Raw genomic sequence first — 21,535 nt, forward strand, 5'->3', positions numbered from 1 at the left:
CTAGGAGCTGAACACACATGACGCACAATGTCTCAGCACAAATGTGACTGGCGCGCTTTGGTTTTAGCACAGTTAGAGAACACACAAAATATACACATTTATACATGTACGTGTGAACCACAGGCATCTCTCAGAAGCAGGATACTGATGTGCCGAGAGAGCAAGACTGCCAGCTCTTTCAGAGCTTGAGTCAAACCGTCAGGACCTGGATCCCCTTGAAATGGATGGAGCTATGATGGTCTACACACGATGAAGATCTGGCTCTTGAAATAAAATATTCTTTCTACAAGTCTGAAGTGTGAGCTTAAGTCGTCTTCTGAAAAGGAGCCTTTTTCCTAAATGTAAGAAAACACGATGCAGATAATTACCTGGTGCTGGCCACCAGGATCAGGCCCACTCCCTGTAACACATGCACCTGGGGGAGCTGTGCCTGTCGTTGGCAGGGTAGGCACCATGGGATCACCATCCCTGTTAGACGTGAAGTACCTCCACCAAAGGCTTGCACACCCTACATTAGGAGAAGTCTAGCTATAGCTGATTCAGCTTTGAGCCTGTATCCTGGAAGCAGCCTGTCTCTGGAAGACAGTTTACCCAAGAGGCGGGATACATTGCTTTGGCTTCACCTCCTGTGGGCTGCGCACACGCCACTAACCAAGCTAAGCAGAGGAAAGCCAGACCTGAGTATGTCTGCACTTTCAGGCTGCAGGATACACAGGCCTTTAGTGTCATTACGGTGCTTAATGGTATGACCTTATCCTGCTAGGTCTCACTATGTGATATATGGGTGCTTTCTACCCAAAAGAGCTTTTGTAACCTGGCCCAGGTATCCTTGCATTGCACTGCAATCTCTAACTTCAGCTTGCCCATACCCCGGAGTGTTTCTTTAGTAAGAGCAAGCACTGACAAAGGTTAATAGTTTTCTTAAGATGATGATGATTAAAGTAAATTTCTTAATAAGACCCTGATTAAAGTAAGTTAAGCCAATTTTTCTCTTTCATCTTTAAGATAGGTAAATCACACCCTCCTACTGTGATCCTGCAAAGAGACTCAAGAGCAAACTCCAGCTCAGCAGAGCTAAGGGACTATCCTCCTCCTCCTGCAGAGATGTCTTGGCCTCAGCACTCATTGGGGCTCCCACGCATAGACAGATGCCGTGGCAGCATCCCTGCCCAGAGGTTACCCTTTCCTAAAGGCTTGCATGTGCAGAATGAGACAACATGTTTTAATTCAAAAGTTAAACTGCTCCGAGGCAAGCTGAGATGGCTCTTTCTTTCCCAACTAATAAAAACGATACACACAGTACAGGGGAAAACAAGGACAGAGTTAACTGTGCTTGCTAGCTGTGCACTGTGAAAAGCGCTGGCCCTTCCCAAGTGTTCAAACACTTCTCCAAACACAGAGGTGAAAGCAACAGTGCTCCAGCCTGCCCCAGTGAGACATCTCCTTGGGGATGCGTTGGGCTGCAGCCTTCGCCACCGGCGCGCAGGTGCTCGCATGCCCTTGGCCCTGCTTCAGAGGAGGCACAGGCCGCTGCTTCTCCCCGCTGCTGCCATGGCTGCCTTCTGGTCTCTGTGGTCTCCTTGGTTACCCAGCCGAGGGACCACAGTAAGACGGGGATCCCTTGCCCGTGCTGGCGGGGAAAGGCTCCTCTCGCAGGTGGCGTCCAGCCCTGCTGAGGATGAAGCCTCTGACCTGCGGCAGGGAGAGGCCCCGTCTGCGCCTCACCACAGTAGCCAGGCCCGGGCCTAAGCTGCACCCGTGAGAAGGGGCCCAGAAGAAGATGCAAAATGGATGCCCACGGCCTGTAGATCAGGCAGGCTGCGAAGGAGGGGTGACACTCTTTTATTAGGCTTCCAGCTGCCCATTCCCCCACCCGGGCGTCCTGCGGCTCAGGAAGGCCTTGGCGCAGAGAGGCCCACAGCCCCTGCGACACCCCGGGCCTCCCATCCACACCAGAGGCATGGGGGCTACCGGCCACCACAAAATGGTGCCCAGCGAGTAGGGTACGGTGAGTGACCAGATTACAACCTTTTAAATCCTGCCCTGCAGAGCCGTGCTGGGCAGGCGGGTGGTGAGACCGCCGGCTGCTCCAGTGCCTCAGGGTGCTGGCTCGAGGCAGCTCTCGCTGGGTCTCTCTGCATTTTGGTTGATGTTGTTGCAGGCAACGGAGCTTTTTAGGGGAAAAAAGCAAGTGCTGCAGCAACATGGTCTAAATTATGTTCATACTTTTAGAAAAATGTGCTAATGCACAGGGTCTGTGGAAAGGATTCAGCCGGACCAGGCTTTCCTGCTTGAGGGGCCTTTCCGCTCCCCTCGCCACACACCGCTCCTCCTCTGCTGCAAGCCGGACTCGTGCTTTCTTTACGTGCCTATGAGGTTGCCCGTCTCGGGGAGAAAAAAAAAAAACAAAACAAAACCAAACCGAGACTCATCGCTTTAAAGGAAATGATGAAAAACCTCCGCGTAAGTACAAAAAATCATGCAGACGTGCTGGTTCCACTGGGGCTCGAACCCAGGACCTTCTGCGTGTAAAGCAGACGTGATAACCACTACACTATGGAACCGCCACGTACACCAGCCACCGCGGCACTGCCCCTATCGACGAGATGCCGGAGCGCCTCTGTCCCCCGCCCAGCCCACGCGGGTGCGGCGCGCGGTGTGGGGGGCGGCGCGCGTGGCCACGCGCGCTGGCCCCCTCCCCCCCCCCCGCCCGCGCGCCGCACGCGCACGGGCAGGCAGCCGTTGGGCGCGCGGCGAGCCGTTGGGCGGTGGGGGACAGCTTCTGAGGGAGGGCGGGCCAGCTCTCCGCAGCTGCAGCCCCCGGGCTTCTCTTTATTTTAATTTATTTATTTATTTGCTGATTCTTTAAAAATGTAGCAATTAAAAATTATCTTAATGCGTCTTCTGCCCCTCAGATAGCTACAGAGGCGCAGTGAAGGGGGTAAATCACCTCAATAGCTCTCAGGCTATGGGAAAAGCGCAGGTAAGGTTGTCGTGCGACTGCCGTAGGCATGCCTCTGCGCGTTAGGGCCTTTCAGCTGGCAGCCTCGGGCCCAGGTCTGCCCCACCAAACACGGCCCAGAGAGGCAGGTAACGAGCCTGGAGGGCAAGGGCCCCAGTAACGGCCTTACGCCGCGTGTAGCGGGTACTGTGAGCGCTCCCCTCCCGTGCATGTATTCGGTACATCTTTGCTTTCAGCCTGTGCGCGTCGAACGCCATTGCCTCTAGGCCCCCCCCGCGCCCCCCTTCGGAAATGGCTGGCAAGCCTTCCTGCCCGTCCCGCTGCTCCTTTGATTTGCTCGGCTGCTCTGTTCTCCCCGGGAAGCGGAGAGCGGAGGTCGCTGGGTCGGTGCGTTACATCTCGGGACCCAGCGGGTTGACCAAAGTACGGGAAAGGCAGGCTGAACTCCCTGAGAGGGGCAGCAACACCCCCGCTGCTTCGAGGGAACCTGGCTGCGTGGATTTCGTGTAAATGCGTCACGGGAAGGAGCTCCCCTGCTTACTGCGGGGTCTTTCAGCTCTCTGTCAGTGGGGGAGGAAAGCGTAGACGATTGCCTCGGTACAGGAGACGGTGTTTCAAGTAGCGTGCAGAGAGAGAAGGCAGAGCCTGAGCTTTGTCAGTGCCGGTAATGCCCTTGAGGAGGCCGTCGCGTGGTGCCTAACGGATCTGCCAAAGTTACGGTTTATCCCCTCAGGCATAGCATGGGACACGCTAATGAGTGTTTAAAATGAGGGGTGAAAGCGAGACCATTTGCCTTCTCAAGCCTACCTTGAGACCATCGAGGATTTTCCTTTAAACACAAGGCAGAGGCCCCAAGAGCGGACCTTTCCCCCGCCCCGCCGTACCGCGCCCTGTAGCACCTAAAGCCCGTGCGTGCCTGCGCGGCGGGATCGGAGCGGCTTGGGGTGGCAGCGCGGACCCGGCGGGAAGCGGGTGGGCGGGGGTCCTCGGAGCTGAGCGGCGGAGCCGACAGGGCGGGCGGGGCTGCGGCCGGCTCCCGGTGCGGTGCCGCGCCGCCAGCAGGGGGCTCCCCGCGCTCACCGACTCACCCCCAGGCCCCGGACCGCGCCGTTCCGTGCTGCGCAGCTCGGTCTGGGGGGGGGTGTGTGTGTGAATGATACGCCTTTGCAACTGGATTTTTTTTTGGGGGGGGGGGGGGAAGAAGTTTGGTTAGATGTGGATGTAGCACGAGAAGGCCTAAGTGTTCGCAGCTGTGTCTTTGCTAAAGGGAAGCTGATCGAGCTGCTCGTACTGTCTGCTCACCCTCTACTCCCATCCAGCAATATCCAAGATTACTTAGGTTGTGGATTCATGGTGTATCTGCTGCAGAAGATGGCTCTTTGTGAGGGTACAGAGCAGCGCAGCTGTTTCTGTGCAGTTCTGTGCCCGTCTGCATCAGGTATTCATCCATTCAGGGACTTGTCATCTGTTACACTGCACAATAATTGCCTTGTTTTATCTATTATGTTTTACCTGAGGTTTTGCATTATTCACATTACCTCAGTCCTCACCATACTAGATCTTCACATCCCAAGGGGAGTGGCATGTAGAAATACAAATTAATGCACCTGTACAGTGTTTACAGGACTGTGGTTAAATTTAGGAACAGAAACTATTACTTGGAATATAAGTTTGTTAATTTCGGAAGCATGTGATGCCTGTAAGGAAAACAGTGTATTGTTTGTAGTTAAATATCCTAGTTGCCTTGACTCTTGAAATTAATATTTTGCTGAAGCAGCAGATGATTTACTGTTACAAGGTAGAAAATTTTGTCTTGTTGTCATTAGAAGCCATTTCATAAGGATAAGATGAAAATAGAGGTGAAGAAAATTATTTCCATAGACTTTGCTGACGCCCTACCATGTATGTGATGGCTGCACTTAGTAGTTGGCAGTTCCCAGTCTTTAAAAAACAATAAAAAATAATAAAAAAAATCCTTTTACATACTGATCATTAGTGTGTGAGTCAAATCTGTGTACCCTCGTGACCTGGAGAGCCTGATTTAACCCAGAGGCACCTTTTGGGAAGAGACAGTCTGGTAGGCTTGAGGCTTCAGGATGTAGGTTTTGCACTGCCTGTGCAGCTTATGGTTCACCAGACCAACAAAATGGAGATGAAGCTATTGTTAGGCAATTCTTGTGCCCATTTCTTTTTCCTCATGTTGCTTTACTAAGATTTGGCAAAACCTGAGTGCTGTAGATAGCTATCATCTCTATAGGCTCTCAGTGGAGGCTTAAGCTAACTTGTGAGGGAGGTAGAGTTGTGCAAATTAGGTCATTAGTCATTGCTTCCCAGAATAATCTGCATTCAACAGATAATTTGGGAAAACTTCCTTTTTAAAAAAATTTGTTCTCATTTTTACCGAAGTGTGCTGGTTTTGGCTGGGAAAGAGTTAATTTTCTTCATACTAGCTAGTATGGGGCTATGTTTTGGATTTGTGCTGAAAACAGTGTTGATAACACAGAGATGTTTTCCTTATTGCTGAGCAGTGCTTACACAGAGTCAAGGCCTTTTCTGCTTCTCACACCACCCCACCAGCGAGGAGGCTGGGGGTGCACAAGAAGCTGGGAGGGGACACAGCTGGGACAGCTGACCCCAGCTGACCAAAGGGATATTCCATACCATATGATGTCATGCTCAGCTTATATGCTGAGCTGGGGGAAGAAGAGGGAAGGGGAGGATGTTTGGAGTGATGGCGTTTGTCTTCCCAAGTAACCATTATGCGTGATGGAGCCCTGCTTCCCTGGAGATGGCTGAACACCTGCCTGCCGATGGGAAGTGATGAATGAATTCCTTATTTTGCTTTGCTTGCATGCGTGGCTTTTGCTTTACCTATTAAACTCAACCCACAAGTTTTCTCACTTTTACTCTTCTGATTCTCTCCCCCATCCCACTGGGGAGGGAGTGAGCGAGCGAGCAGCTGTGTGGGGCTTAGTTGCCGGCTGGGGTTAAACCACGACAAGAAGGTATCCCGATGCTCTCATAGTGTTCCGGTCTAGTTTCTTGGCCTTCAGGAGTTTGGAGGCCCTACAGCTGCCTTTCTTTCACATTTCTGATTTTGTGTTCTTTTTACCAAGGATGCTAGTTTTGATGTCTTTTATTCATCATCTCACCCAGAATTGTCAGTGGGGGGTGAGATTTCTTTTCCTGTTCACCCAAATTAACCTACTCCTTCTGATTTGTGAGAACAGATTTCTGTCATGTCACTGAGACAGAGTTTAAAATTGTTCTGGATGTTTATTTCTCTCTTCATTTCTTCTATTCTTTTTATTCTTTCTGTTTGTGACTGGATGTCCAGGTCTCTCAGGCAGGGACTTGTCCCCTGGCTAGTACTTTAAAATACTTTGTTGGGTCACATAAAAATACTTATTTGAGCTTGGTAGGGTAAGAGGAGGGGAACCACAGTCAGGGCTCAGAAGGAGCACATTGACTATGATTATCTTCAGTTTTTCTGAAAAATATCAGTTACATCACTTTGTAGTGGGTGCTTCTGAGAAATAGGCCCGAAGCAGAATTTGAATTATGTATGTGGAATGCCTGCATGGAGGCTTGCTCAGGAGGTTAATGTTTCCAAAGTATTTGGAAAACAGAATGTGTGCTATTACATCAAGAAGGGCTGCTTGTAAAGGGATGTCCCGATTTCTGCACTAGCAACATAACTGGGTTTTTTCTTGTCATGCTAGACTGCTCAACAACATATTGTCAGAATTTTTGGACATACTTTCTGTTGCAGCTGTTGATGCTAAAACCCTTTGCAGCATCTTAAGTCTGCATGTGGTACCTGACTGCTGAACAAAAAAGCAGTAGTATGTGTGACCTTGTTGGTAGCACTGATATGTTCTCTTTGCCCTATGTAGAAAGGAGAATGGTCTTGTTTGGTACAGCCTGTGTCCTTGGACTTGAACAGGAAAGGTTAATTTGGAAAGCACATTTGTGTTTCCTCAAGTTGCATGTTATTGTGATCCCCATAGGTAACTGGAGAGGTGGCTCAGTCCAGCAAGACCGACTCTTCATCAGGTTGCTTGATCACGTCAGACCACTAAGACAGAGGACGAACAAATTCCATGAATAACAAAAGAAAACATGCAGTGGAGGCTTTATGCCCTACAGAACCTAACAGCTATGGGTTTGATCCCTCTCCCATTGATCTTGGATGAAACATTTCTGATGGATTTGTTGGCCATTGGAACAAACCTTGTAGCCTCTCATTATGCAGAGATCTTGGTAAATGCCAATATAGATGAATTTATCAGGTACGGTAAATGTTTTATAAATAATGTGTATCCCCAGAGTGCAGTGGAAAAAGGTTATGATGTATTTTTGCTTGCATGCATTTTGGCAGAACAGCATGATCATACATAAATGATTAGCTACTGTAACTCTGATCAGGGAAAGTGCATCCTGCCAGAAAAACAACATCAAAACTTTTCTGGGTCATGCAGAATTATCACGCCTGGTATGTATTCCATTTACTGTCTCGTCTCACAGGAGAGGAATAGCTTTGAAAGTGGAAGCTTGTGTCTGGGACTCCAGAACCTCAAAGGACTAGCTCAGTCAATCGAACCAGTGCATTCACACAGTGCCTTCTGCTTTGCTGGTTTAGCACTTTAAATATCTTTTGCACATTAATAAATGTATCCATTCTGTCACAGTAAGGGCAGTTGTCTGTCTGTCCCAAAAGATGGTTTGATCACTCTGTCCTTCACACTGGTGGTTGATGCCTTTAGAACTCTTACCAGACTGATGGCAAAAATTTCCTGAAAATACCATGTTACAGTATTATTAGACCTTTGGGGCAGGGGCAGGAGGGTGAAGATCTTACTCTGTTTGTCTCTGTTCTCAGAAATCTTTTGCTCCCTATCCAGTCCACCCACATGCCCCCGTGCTGACCCCACAGAAGTGGCTGCTGTGCTCTGTTCCATCGCTTTGCACAGCAGCAAGCAGCCCCTCCCCAGCTTTCGGAGAGGGGTGGAAGGACAGACTGGGGGGCAAAGGTGGTGTGATGAGGATGAGTGATGCTGAGGCCCAACACTGTACAGGTGACATTACAATACCATACTTCTACTGACACCTCATATTTTTGAGTGGTTTGGTGGTGTATATGTTCAAAATCGAAGTGTCCCCATGCTATCGATATACTGCCAGAAGCGGCAGATTCCTCAGGGGCTGCTGTGCTAGCAGTGGGCAGTAACAAATTGCCTTGGGCGTGACGGCTCTGCCCTTCCCTGGGCATCTGTGCAGTGACTGAGAGTCCGTGGCCAGCATGGCGAGGAGCTAGGTCAGAGGTGTGGGTCCTGCTGCCAGGGGTCAGGGTTTGATTTCAAAGCATGCAGCGCCATGGCTTCCTGACCGCACAGGGGAGCAACGCTGCAGCATTCTCAGCTTGTCCGATCTCTTTCCAGTAGTCGAACGAGGAGCAGACGAGCCGAAACATGAACCGAGTCCACTGAATTCCAGTCACATGTTTATGGGGAGGACATGTGCATGCACAGGAAGAAATGAAGTGTACAGGCATTAGCGCAGTGCTTCTGAGCGCAAGATTTGAGTGCTTCATCCTTGTCCCATTATCTGGGTATGACTGTTTTGGAGAACACCTGTATCACTAACATGCAGATACAATGCCTCGTGGTAAATTCAGTATTTCTTTCCTTAAGGGCTTTCGTAACCATGCCAGTCACATCAGATAACCAAATACTTGGACAGCCCTTATGGTTTTTTCCGGTGTGCTAGATCTGCTAAAATGCAAATCATTGCCTCAACACAGCAGAAAGGCTGTTCCTCTTGAAAGAGATCATGTGACTTCAGATGCGAAGCAGATAACTTCAGCCCATCCCTTTCTCTGCCTGAGATTCAGGAGGCATGGTGACAAAACAGCTCTTCAACAGCAACAGCACAGCTGGAGGACTGCAGCCATGAGCTTTCACATCAGGCTGGATGATGAAAATGGTATTTTCCCCTGACTGTTTCTGAAGAGCAGCGCTCAAGAAATTTCCTCTCGATAAGCTGTATAAATAGGTGGAGAGCAAGTGCATTGCAGCTCCTGAGCTCCAGAGCCCCAGAGAGAATTGGAGCACCTGTTCTGCAGAGCTGCACCCCTCGTTGTGCAGTTCTGCTTCCAAAAAGGGGCTGCTTTCTCTTAAAAAAAGAATCTTCTAAAGGTACTCTTGTAGAAAATATCTTGGTATTGCTGAAGCAGAAAGAAAAAACAGGTAATATCTTTGGGTGGGGGATATATATATTTTTTTAGCTCGCTTTTAAAGAGCGAATTGACTTCATCCTAAGTCTATGTAGGGAATGACAGATGTATGTGGGACTATTTACAGTTTTACCCTGAGAAAAATCAGTGTGCTTCAAACTATAAAGTTTGACCTGGACTGGATCAGTTATCCAGAACTTCTGAGTACAGATGAGATCAGATAGCTTTGAGACTACTGTATTTCATGTACTTTTTTTTTAGGAAAAAGTATTTTTATGATGATAATTTTGAACCTTGTTCTGATGCTTAACTTACTTAAACTTTATTAAAACCATCATGAATTTCAGCTGAAGCACAAATTTCATTTTTAAACTGGCTCAGATTTCAACACATATTTATTTTAGAGCTTTGCTTTTTCACCACTTTCCCCCTTCAAGTAAGGAAAATTAAATGGGATGTCATTAAGACTGCAGGACAGTGCGTGACTCAGATTTTGCTTACAACCGTTATTAACTTTTATGCTTCGGTTGGGTCCAGTTCACTAGAACTAACTTTGCTTCAGGATTTTTAGTTTTCTCCTTGCTTCCTAAAGGAATGTCCCCTAGAGGCATTTAACGTTTCTCGAAAGTGATATGATGGCTTTACTTATACTTCAAGGTGATCTGCACCCCATTTGTGCACTTGTATTTGCTACTCCCCCTCTTTTTTAAAAACATTCTCCCCAAAGTCTTGCTGCGCAAAAAATGAGGCTGCTTGCTTTGTTTATTTTCTGCACAAAAAAGTGCAAATGTTTTGTGTAAATGTATCCTTTATTGACTGTAAATAACATGAACTGGCATTCTCCCATCATTTTTCTACAGATTCTCTTTGGATTTGCATGCAGTTCCTGAACTCAACGATTGCTTGAACAATCTCTGCATGTTCACACCTTTGCAGCTCTTGCTTTTATTTCCTTTTGCAGTGCATTTTTGGGCTCAGGAAAATGAGTCTACCTTAATGAGCTGGTCTGTCTTCATCCTATTCTCTTTCAGGCTTTGCTGGCTTTCCGGTATCTTACTACATCCATTCCCTATTGATTCCTGGCCCAAACACTGAGATCTATCAACACAGCCATTGCTAGAAATTATTCCATCAGTTCTATATTGAGCTTAGCCTTGCTTCTCTGAGCAGGCTGAAGAAATTATCTGTAAACAAAAAGGCTTTCTCATTTCTTTCTTTCACATATATATAATCACTGAAAATCAAACAGAAATGTCAGTTTGTCCCATGGATGTAAAATAACAGAGACCTAAACACATACTGCTTTGCCTATGTTTGATGTTCTCATATCAGCCCCTTGGCAGACCAAATTCAGCGTTGGTGTCAAAATTACAGCTCTTGTGCCATAGCCAGGTTCTCTTTCACTCTGTTAGTTGACTGTGGCTGCTTCATCTGACTCTCTGTAGAGTGGGTCTTTTAGCTCATGAAATCTTTAACTCGTCTCTAGATTCCCATCCTTGACAATCCCAACTCTGGCCACAAGACAGTTTTGAAGAGTTGTCCCTCTGCTGGTGCTAACCTGGGTGTCGTGATTTAATGTCTGGGTTCTCTTCTCTAGGGTATTTTGCTCTTTCCTGCTTCATTCCCTCAGCAATGCACAGAAGCAAATCCATCATAAACCCATGTTACAGTATCTCTCAGTTCTCTGCAGTCCTCATTTCCAAAGGAAAACAACTCTAAAGGAAGTGTGAGAGTCACAGAAAATTAAAAAATTGATAGCAAGAAGATATCACAGGAAAGCCCCTGTCATTGGAAGCATCCACCCATCCATCCATCTGATCTTTATGGAGAAAACTGTCGCTATCTCATCACCTCTCCAACCACATGTACCTTCTAAGACATGTTATGGGATGAGATCATAACTACCTGTTCACAAATATGGTTGAGAAAGGGGCAAGTAGGGAAAGGAGGCATGTTGCTGGAGATAGATAGCCATTGAAACAACTTGTAGGGGAAGTAGCATAATTGTGGAAATCCCATCCCAACAAAATAAAGGGAGGAGCCTTTCATTCTTGGTTTATCAAAGGTAAGAAACAAATGGAACGAAGCAAGAATAAGAAGTTAAAGCCTAGTGGTTCTTATTGATATGGCTTCCATATCCTCAGGCTTGACCTAGCTTACACTTGTCTACCAGTAGCACAGCTCATCTAATTTTAAAAGATAAGGTATGCTTGAAAGGATGGCTCTCTGCCCAAAGGACCTGCAGCCTGATTTCATTAAAAGTCAGCTATAAATCTTTACAAGATTTCCATTATTCATGAGGCAGCCTGGTCTTTACGTGACTGACAAACTGGAAGCATGATTGATTTTGGGCAGCACCTATTACATCCAGATCAAATGGTGCTGATTCATTATCTCTGTAAATCAGGCTCTCGACAGCTCAGGTTCTGAAACCCAAATTTCTGAGCACTTGCTGCAGTGTAACCTTCAGTGACTCCTATCCAGAAAAAGAGCCGCATGTGCCACTCTGGCTTAGCTTGGTGCATGTCTATTGGCATGGTTGGAATGACATTTTATTTTGCTTCAGTGGATGGGCTGTGTATTCAGTGCGTGTCCATCACAAAATTGCCTTTTTGCTGAACTGAGAGAAATGTAGCAATTTCTTGGAGTTATATCTAAAAATGGGACAGATCACCGGCTTGTAGAAATTGAATTACTGCCTGCTTTTTAGTGAACATGACAGATTCTCTCTTAAGGGTAAATCAGCAGTATAGTATCCAGAATGCTAACACAGCATTGTGTCCCAAATTCTCATCCAGCTACCCTGTATCTCCGAAGCCTTTTTCAATACCTTGGTAAAAGCCCAGCTTTCCATTTCATCAGCCAACATTTGGGGGAATTTTGTAATGGCAAATGATTCTTCACCAGACATTGCTACACTGCATAGTAAATAGCTCACAGAAATTACTCTGATGTTTTAAATGCTTAGTTTTCAACCTTCTTTCCCATGGAAGGCCTTCATGGCCTTTGCCTGGTATTTTTCTATACCTTTGCCCAGGAAGGCAGGGTTTGGCATGGAGCGGGAGTTGGCTTGAACCAACATACCTGGGGGGTGGGCGGGGAGGGATTTCTTCCTTTGGAGCGGCTCAGTTAGGAGCAATGAAGAGCCCTGGCCTGGAGGAGGCACTGGTTCTTCCCACAGTGGCTAGTTCCCCTTGTTCATGATTCTTTAGTCAGACAAGAAGGGCAGAAAGTGAATTTGTTGGGCCTGAGTGGAGACCCTGCTTGCTGGAGTCTTCAATAGGTGTGGCTGGTCTGGAGTCTGGACATGCAGGTTGGTGGCCAGGATGGCTCTGTAGCCACCTGAGAAGCCATCAGGAAATAGGGTAGTAGTTTGAATGTTCGCTATGTCCATTTTAGGATGCAGATATTTGGGACTGAAGGTGATGATTATTCCCCTGGACTAGCTCTTTGGTGGCCAGATTTGGTCTTTTTAAGAGGTTTAACGATAGGATATATTTGTGCAAGTTTTCCTCCAAGCTTTGAGTGTATGTTTCAGGCTTCATTTACTGCTATCACCATAAAATTTCTGTCCCTATGTCTCTATCTTTTTTATTTCTTTGCTCAAGGAGGTGCTAGAAGTCCATGAATTTAGAGGTCAATGAAGGGAAGAGTGGGGATGATTGGGAGAAAAGCTTAAGTTGTTGGAAGTAGGGTGTGATAGTGATTCAGATCCCCATTTCTTGGGGGATCTAGCCATTGTTTGCTATGGCTTGGGTGGAGTCCTGAGAGGTGTGATGGTTCTGTTTGGGGCTCCCATTGCCCAGTTGCTGGGCACACGCTGACCTGCCCTTTAATGAAGATAGTCTCGCTGCAATAGGACTTAGATTGTAAGCTCTGTTTTGCTCTTGGTCCTAGTCTTCAGATCACAATTCAAGTCATGGCTGGCTGGTTTGAGATGGACTAATGAAGACTTGAGATTCTTCTAAGAGGGCAAGTGAGGAGATGGTACTCAGGAGAACAACAATTGTTGGGAGAGAAGACAAATTTGAGCTATTAGCAGTATCAGTGCTATATTTGATGCTGTCAAAGCGATTGATTGGCTCAAAATTAATGTAACAGCGCTTTTTTGGATTTCATGATAGCTCCTTCAGAGGGAAGAAAAGCAGTCCATTGTGGGGAAAAAACCCTAAAATCCTTCTTTCCCGAAATAAATAGTGACTCAGAAGGTGGCAAACCCAGCTCAAGTGTAGGATACCCTTGTGTTGTGGGACCCTGAAAAATAGCCCCACAACTATAAAGAGTTGTGCAATATTAATATAATGTAACATAATAAATACATAAAAACTGTAAATAGTCCCACAACAATAAATGTATTCTAACTCTTGAAATTGAAAATACGCTAGTTATGCATTTATATTTTCCTCGCTCTTATCCTCCTGTTTTTACTGCTGCTAGTAAAGCCAAAGGAAAAGAATAGTAGTTAAGCATTCATTTTATGCTGATGAATTTCTTCTTTGTTTTAAAACTCAAGTTAAAAGAAAAGGAGTATCAATGAAACAAAGCAACAAATGCAATAATTTAGATGTCAGACATGCTAGAGAGAAACGTATCCCTGTAGACAGGGGAGAGAGGGGTCAGTGTGATCATATACGAAATCTTTAGCTAAAAACAAAGCTCAGTCTCTCTAAGAGCATCAGTGACTTTCTTGTTACTTAGAAATTAACCCATTTTGTATCTCAGGGGAATTGTATTCATTTGAACTTGTTGATTAGGAAGTGTATTGCATTAGTGAATGATACCATTTAGTGAAGAGCTGAGCAAGTGCCAGGAGAAAAACCCAAAAGGCCACACTGCAAAATGTACTTTGTTCATTTATTTAATGAAACGAAATCTTTTATTTAGAATGTTTCAGTAGAAATGCAGCAGAAAATTGGATGTTCTATTTAAATGAAATCTGATAATGAAGCAATTTGCTATGGCACTGTCTCTCTAAATTTGGTGGTGATGACACTGAGGGATAAAGTGATCAGTGGGGTGGTAGGGCACCTTTTCAAATCAATAGAGGGCTAGGAAGGCTGAGGTTTGGGGTTTTTTTAGCAGTAGTATCAGATGTAATTTGAAGTCCTCAAAAATTCTGCAGTTCCAATTTTCAAATCACAAGAATGAAGAGTAACATGCCTCCCTTGTCCCTAGTAGTAAGGCTTTAAATAGCTATGCTTCAGATTAAGAAATCACTGGTGCACATTAACTTTCAGCTAACATGTAAGGAGTAAACTGTATTAATTACTGAGTTTATCTGTCTTGAATGCAAGCTGATAGTTATCAGATGTGAAAAAGAAACCTAGTATGGTTCATCAGGTCCAGTTTGTGTAGGACGTGCTGTACAGTAATTTGTTATGAGCTGTATGTACTTTAGATTCTGTGTTGTCAAACACTTTTTTTTTTTTTTCCCTCCCTCCCTCCCAATCCTCTCCCTGGTAGGAGTACTGGGAAGAGCCCAGGAGCCCAGAGGGGTGTAATCCTCATCACTGAAGGAACAACACAGGAAATGTGTGTAATGCTAACAGCTGAGAGAAACATGCTTCATATCAGCAGCAATTAAAACTGATGGGCAGCATCATTGGAACCATGGGGTGCAGCAGTTCTGTAGCTGACAGAAAGTCAGAGAAAGGTGAGTGCTGCCTTTGTCTTCAGGGTCAGTGGTTGTTGTCTCTAACACCAGAAGAGGATTGCAAGGTAACGTTTCCCCCCAGTCCTGTTGTCAAAATACTTGTTCAGAGAAAATTATTTTCTAATTATCTTCTTTTTAAAAGAGTGCATAGCTTTTAGATGCTGTCTGAGGTCAGAAGGCAACTGTAGACCACCTCTAACATCTACAGATTAGGTTGGAAAAGATTCACAGCATCTGGGACAGAAGCTAAATTTCAGATGTGTCTGTTCTCGCTCTGTCACTGGCAAAGTGTATGGGGTAAGGTATTGAGGGGGACCTTTTATGGCCTTTCACAACACAGGATTCCTGGGCAAAGTGCCCCAATTTCCCTGCTGCTGGGTGATCCTGATTATGAAACAAGTGTAATAAAGCAGAGCTATTACAATGACTCTCAGAATCAATTTTCTGCCATACCAAGTGCCTGGCCTGAAATTCTCGCTGACAGTCACTGAGGCTGTCAGTTGAAAGTCTCCACAGTACCTGGTTAAATGTTCAATTAAAAAACTAATGCATCGTCCCCCTGCTTTTAATTATACCACACCCTGGTATGAACACACCAGGCTTTGCACAGGCAGGTGGGTTCTAGGATTGGCTCAGCCCCTTTGTGTTCTCTTTCAAAGTTTGTCATTAAAGCACAATTTACAGGTCTGCCGAGAGCCATGTTACGTGGCGCTGTGCATCGTCTTAGGAGATTACTATGCTGAACAACCACGGCTGGAAAAGGAAGGCTCTTTTTGGCTACCAAGACAGGACACAAGTCACAGGAAACTGGTGACTAAGAAGCAGGAGCACTTAGTCATGGCTGCAGGGATCCAAGCTGACTGGTTTAAGGGTAGCCCTCAGCTTTGTGTACACTACTTGGCTGTCACAGCAGCATCAGTGCTGTATCACAGCCGTGGAAGTAGAATGGAAACATCTGGAGTCCTAGACCTACCTGTAACTGGGAAGCAGTCCTTCCTCTATGGGTTTGCATACTATGCATATATGTGCCTTGCAAGGCCTCCGAGACGAGTTAGTTGAGAATATTTCTCAGGGTACAAAAGCTTGGAGCAGACATGAGAAGCTGTACTCTTTCCTGGTCTACAGTCATCAATACACATTGGTGTGGAGCCAGGCTTCACTACCCCAAAGCTAGCTTATGATTTTGTGTGCTTGTTTGACAATGTTTTGTCCTCTCCAGTTGCTGGATGGTATTCTTTCTCCACTTCAGCAGTAGTCAAATGATGCTGATCCGTCATTCTATCTGTAGCCTGAGGCTGTACATCTCTCTAATGCATTAATAACATGAATTTAACAGGTACTTGCTGGTGTAGAGACCTTCTGCAACTGATAACAATTTCTTTTACAGATGCAGTTTAACCTAGTGTGAAAATCATGTTCTGATTCAGTCCTGAGAATAACAGCGCTGTAATAAGTACAATTAAAAAAAAAAAAAAAAAGACAGGAAATATTCTGTTAGATTTGCAACATTAACCATAGTGGTCAATATATATCTGTCTTATGTGATACCAGTGGAACTGTGCCATGTTAAGTGCTCAGGACCATTAAGCAACCCAGGGGGGCTTTAATGGGAAGTTTAATGGTTCTAATGCTGGAAATCAGTTTCTGTGCTGGTGGCTGTGCTTTGGCCCTTAGGTACTCTTCTAAACAGAAAAGTTGATGACAGCCTTGCTGTGATGTGTCAGGCTTTCAGGTCTGTGGTGGTGGGGAATTCCAGAAAGGACAGAAAATAAGAGACATCTCAGAGTTTATGTAGGGTACGAAGGATGCTCTTAGTCATATAAGGATTACATTTCTTTCAGGCAGGAGGATTTTTCTAGGATGGATGCGATATCTGTAGGATGGGAGTCTTTACTGATTTTGGCCTTGTCTGGACTAGAAAACTTTACCGCTTTAACTATACTGTATACTTATTAATGGTAAAATAAGCAAAGAACATGCTATTATGGCACCTGTAAGCATTTTTATTAAAAAGCTTCCTTAATGTTATACATTTATTAATAGAATCACTTCTCCATGGAGGTTTTTCTTTACCTGCATAACTGTCAGTTTAAGAAAAAAATCATTCTCACTCAGGGATACCACTCATCCTAGTCTCAATAATTCCTAGTATTTGTGATCAGCTAAAATAATTGACTCGTGTAAACTGTTGTCCCTCTATTACAGAGCTTTTCTTTGCTGTTTGCAGGGAGAAAAAGCATTAGTATGAATTGTTGGTTGTTATTTCTTGGTTTTTTTTGTTTTTCAGTATCAACTGTTCCTTTTGGCAACTGTAATAAAATAGAAGCATATTCATGTTAAGACAGTAGTCTTGGTTTTAGTTTCCTCTTTTTTTCTTTTTCATGAATTTGCAGTGCAACGCAGTGGTGATTGTGTCAAACTCTGGAATTCAGGAGAATGTCTCAGTTTTGTTCCTGTGCTTCTCCTGATCATCTGTTCATCTGCTCAGAAATAAGCTCTAGTTCTTGGGAGTGTCAGGAGCTAAGATCGGTGTATTCCTTTGGTCCTTGTACCTTTGATAGAGTTGCCCTGCAGCTGCTTTGACTGGTTCCCCCAAGATCAGAAGCATAAAGACTTTTTTCTGTGTCCTATGCTGAGCTATTCAGGGTTGAGTTCCTTAGGAAACTCCTTGAAGTGAGGTGTTAGCTGCAGGGCTGGAGGCAAAGGCTTGACATTTCTGGCCCTGTCTACTTATTTACTGGTGTCCTGTTGAGAGTACAGGGAAAAAGAGGTAGGGAAAAAGAGGTAAGGAACCAGTCAAGAAAGAATTATGTTCACCTTTAAGTGAGTAAATGAGACATTTCTTGAGAGCAGGCTCCTACCTTACTCTATTTTTTGTTGCCAGGCGAGAATATGGTGGTGGTGATGTGGTTGCACTGGGACAGGTGTAGAATCCAATACCCCTGTACTCTGTCTTCCTCTCGCTGTTATGCAGTGATGCATGTAATGCCTCTTGACTGCCCCTGTTAGTGCTCTGTAGGGCTAAGCATGTTAATGCAGAGTCCCCTTCTGACCATAATTTAAGCAAATGACTAGATTTGAATTTGCCATTATTTCAGCTGCTCGATCTTCAAGGCAGTAGCCGCATTTTGTTCTGATTTTGTATAGTAAATGGTGTCCTCCTCTGGATGATAAATCCGTACTTACATATGCCCTAAGTATCTAAAACGTGCATTTATTCCTCTCTAGCTGATCTTAAAAAAACAGTTAAGAAGTGACCGAGGAATGCTTTTCTCAAAGTTAGTTGATCTTTCTGGATAAGCACCCTTAATGCACTAGAGAGTCACAGCTCTGTGGAACAGCAGAAGTTACTGCTAAGCTCATCTGTTCCTCCTCTCCCAAGCTCATGGTTATTTCAGGTTGAACACAGCTCCTCCAGCCTTCTGCTTTCACTCTTCCCTCCAGGTCTGTTGGAGCTGCAGTGATCACCTGTAATGCTGAGGGCACGGCTGCCCGCTTTTCCTCGTCTTCCTCCTGGCAGTGCTACTGCCACCCATGCTTCATGCCCTGGCTCCTTAGAGCTGCTGCTCTTTGGGCACCAGGAGTAGCACGGCGAATTGTCAGCATGGTGGGGAGGGATCAAGTGAGCATCAGCTCTGGGAGCTCCTGTCCTCCTGCACAGCTCTCATGGGTGGCCACTGTTCACACAGCACTAACTGCTTGACATAGGTGTGAGGAGCTCTCCCCACAGGACAGTGCCCACCCCGGGACCTCTTTGTGCCACCGGATGTTGTTCTGCTTGATGAACTTTTATCTGAGCAGCTAAGGGAATGTGATCTGTTTGTGGCATGACTGGGGCCTGTAGGCAGCAGGCCCTTCACTCCACGCTGCAGTCTTGGTGATTGTCCTTCAGTAAAGTTTCCAGCAGTTTTCCAGACTGGGACAATAGTAGACACAACTTCTTAAAGTGCTGAGTGGGATGCATGTTCAGCACGTAGTCCAAAATGGTCTTGACATGTCCCATTGAATTCTTGGGGTGAGTGTTCCTTTGTTCACCAAGCTAGCCAAAGATATACCTGCGTGCCTTTTGGCATGCCTATTTAAGCAACATGTTCTGCCCTTCAATACCATTTATTAACATTTTATCGTAAGGTTTGAATTTTGCTGGCTTGCTGATACAGCTGTGCAGGCAAAATCTTTCTGTTAAAAGAGGCTGTTACAAACTCTGTCATTATGTGATGCTCATGTTGCAGCTTGCAAAGTCTGAAGGTTTTTACTGCAGCTTGGTAAAGAAATACATTTTGTTGGTAGGCTGAACTGCTCTTCTTTCTTTCCTCCCCTTCCCAGAACCCACATACTGCCCATCAGCTGAACATGGCTGACTTCTTACATGGGTACAGTCTTCAGGACAATGAAACGGGGAAGGTTTCTAACAATATAGGTCTGAGCAAGTCAGCTAGTTTGGGATCTATCCCTGAAGACAGAAACAGTAAATTCATCATGTATTCATTATCAGAAAACACTTTTTCAGTCTCACTTTTACAGGGTTTCATTGTAATTTTGACTGTGCACAATGGACTGAATTTGTCATCTGTCTGCAAAATTCTGCAAAGGTAGCATGTGTGTTTTCATTGTAGATTACACTGCATCCATGTGTACTCCGTTGCTTTCTGTTTTGACAGTCATTAGAGCTGCTATCCTCATCCAGAATTGGTACCGCTTTACAATGGCCCGGCTAGAAATGAGGCGCCGCTATTCTCTGAGTATCTTTCAGTCTATTGAATATGCTGATGAGCAAGATCAACTACAGGTTTGTAATCTTCAGTTCTTCCTGTACAAGCAGTTATGTTATCCCCAGAGCACTGAAGTTGGACAAACAAAATGGCTATGTGGTTATTTCTCCCTACAAAGCTGTGTCCTGTATAATAAAATCACTTCCCTGCCTCACACATGAACTAAGTTGTGTGTATACATATATGTGTGTGTATATATATGTATATATGTGCATATATATATATATATAAAACTACGTAAGCAGCAGGACACCATTCTGCCCGTACAACCATATCTAGGTTAGAGGTTCCTGTAGAACAGCTCTGTTAGCCAGGGATTGCAGGTCATCCCACTATGGGTGATCTTAACTGTGTCTGTGAGGCAAGATATGTGCAACAGAGACATCAGCGTCTCAGCATGTCAGCCCAGGCTTCCTTTAGGGTCAGTACAGGGAATTAGGAACTTCTAGGGCTTTGTGTTCAACCTAGCATCAGTATCTAAAGTCAGTTCAGTGCATTGTAGCAGTATCTTTCTAGTGACTACAAAGGAAGTCTAGGCGAATAGTCTGGATGATGGGCAAGATGAATTACACCCAGAAATGTCAGCAGCATTGATACAGCCCTGGAACTTTTAATGTATTCATATAGTGTCAATCTGCTAATTCATAGCAAAGAAGGAAAGGAGTAGGACACAAGTTATGTCATTATTGCAGGCTGATGCTATGGGAACATACAGTAGTGTCTTAGATCCCCCTTAATGGGAAATTGCTAGTAATTGAGTAAGGAAAGAGAATGTTAATGCTTGTTGGATCCCCTAAACTGATCAGTGTGTGTTTGTTCCTTTCTTTTCCATACTCAGCTATCCAACTTTTTTACGTTCATGCTGGATCACTGTACTCATCCTGATTCAGGTAAGGATAAAAATCAAAGTAATATGGAGATTCTGTTTGAAAAACCTGATGTGAGGAAAGTGAATTTTCAATGTGATGTTTGCAGCCTATGGCACATGCTGGGGCTGAGGTTTGATTTCCCAAATACTGTAATAAGAATTATATCCTGTAAGTGTTGACTCTGCTCAGTATCTACTCAGTGAGTCAAGATGTAAGACACAACAGATACCTGTTGTCCTTATGAGAATACTCAAAGGTGCTCAGAGTGCTTTCTTATATGTTACTGCCCTTAAGCTGTTCTCATGGTAGTCTTACTGACTTCAATTTTCACAGCTTTCTATGCATGTTTTCTTAAACTGAGATGTGATTATGCAGAAGGACTGTGTCTAGTTGGTTTAGGGCAGGTGTAATCAAAGAGGTTGCCTTCAAAGAGGTTGCTCTTCTTCTTTTTCTCCCCCCCTCCCCCCCCGAAGCAGTTCTGGACCACTTTTTAATTTAATTTGTTCTAGATTTCACTGCAAAATGTGTATTAGTATGTGAATGATTAAAAATGAAATAAATTTAAACTGCTGGAGATAAATCTTTAGAAACCATCTCAATTAAAGCTCAGTTATTCAAAGAATAACCTTTAATTTTTGAAATATTTTGGGACCCTTGGACAGAACTTACTTTTGAGGTCAAGCTCAACAGAAGGACAGACTGAAAGTGATTCCTAAGTCCAGAAAACAAACATGACTTCCCTGAACAAATTGAGAATAGATCTAATCCCAGTGGAATTAAAAAGGAGGCTGTTCCCTTCTTACTGAATTACAAGAGAATGTCCTTTCTCTTTCATCTGGTCCAGCCACAGGTTATTCCAATTAAAATTTGCACAAGACACTTTGATAGCAGGATAAAACCACCATCAAAACCGTTAAGTGGTTCAGTGTTCTAATGACAACCATTAGAAATGGCAATTTTTCTCTCTTAAATACTTCAGAGTGCCTAATGCTCTCTGTTGAGAGAAGAATTATGTTTGAGCCTTGCTCCAAAGCCAAATGATAC

General features: G+C 44.8%; 1 protein-coding gene and 1 non-coding gene across 2 annotated transcripts in view; one reads left to right on the plus strand and one right to left on the minus strand.

The window, feature by feature from the left end:
- Window positions 1–2,491: 2,491 nt before the first annotated feature.
- On the minus strand, window positions 2,492–2,564 carry TRNAV-UAC (transfer RNA valine (anticodon UAC)). Its single transcript has one exon. It is a non-coding gene; the product is annotated as a tRNA-Val (tRNA).
- A 361-nt stretch (window positions 2,565–2,925) lies between these two features.
- The window catches only part of PPEF1 (protein phosphatase with EF-hand domain 1), a 42,805-nt gene continuing 24,195 nt past the window's right edge, over window positions 2,926–21,535 (plus strand). Inside the window, exons 1-4 of the mRNA XM_050902436.1 lie at window positions 2,926–2,983; window positions 14,661–14,850; window positions 19,512–19,639; window positions 20,461–20,512. Coding sequence (XP_050758393.1) covers window positions 14,787–14,850; window positions 19,512–19,639; window positions 20,461–20,512 — 244 coding nt within the window. The 5' untranslated portion in view covers window positions 2,926–2,983; window positions 14,661–14,786. The remainder of the gene's footprint in view (window positions 2,984–14,660; window positions 14,851–19,511; window positions 19,640–20,460; window positions 20,513–21,535) is intronic.

The sequence above is a fragment of the Gymnogyps californianus genome, chromosome 1 (assembly GCF_018139145.2).
Source record: "Gymnogyps californianus isolate 813 chromosome 1, ASM1813914v2, whole genome shotgun sequence".
NCBI classification, from domain to species: domain Eukaryota; kingdom Metazoa; phylum Chordata; class Aves; order Accipitriformes; family Cathartidae; genus Gymnogyps; species Gymnogyps californianus.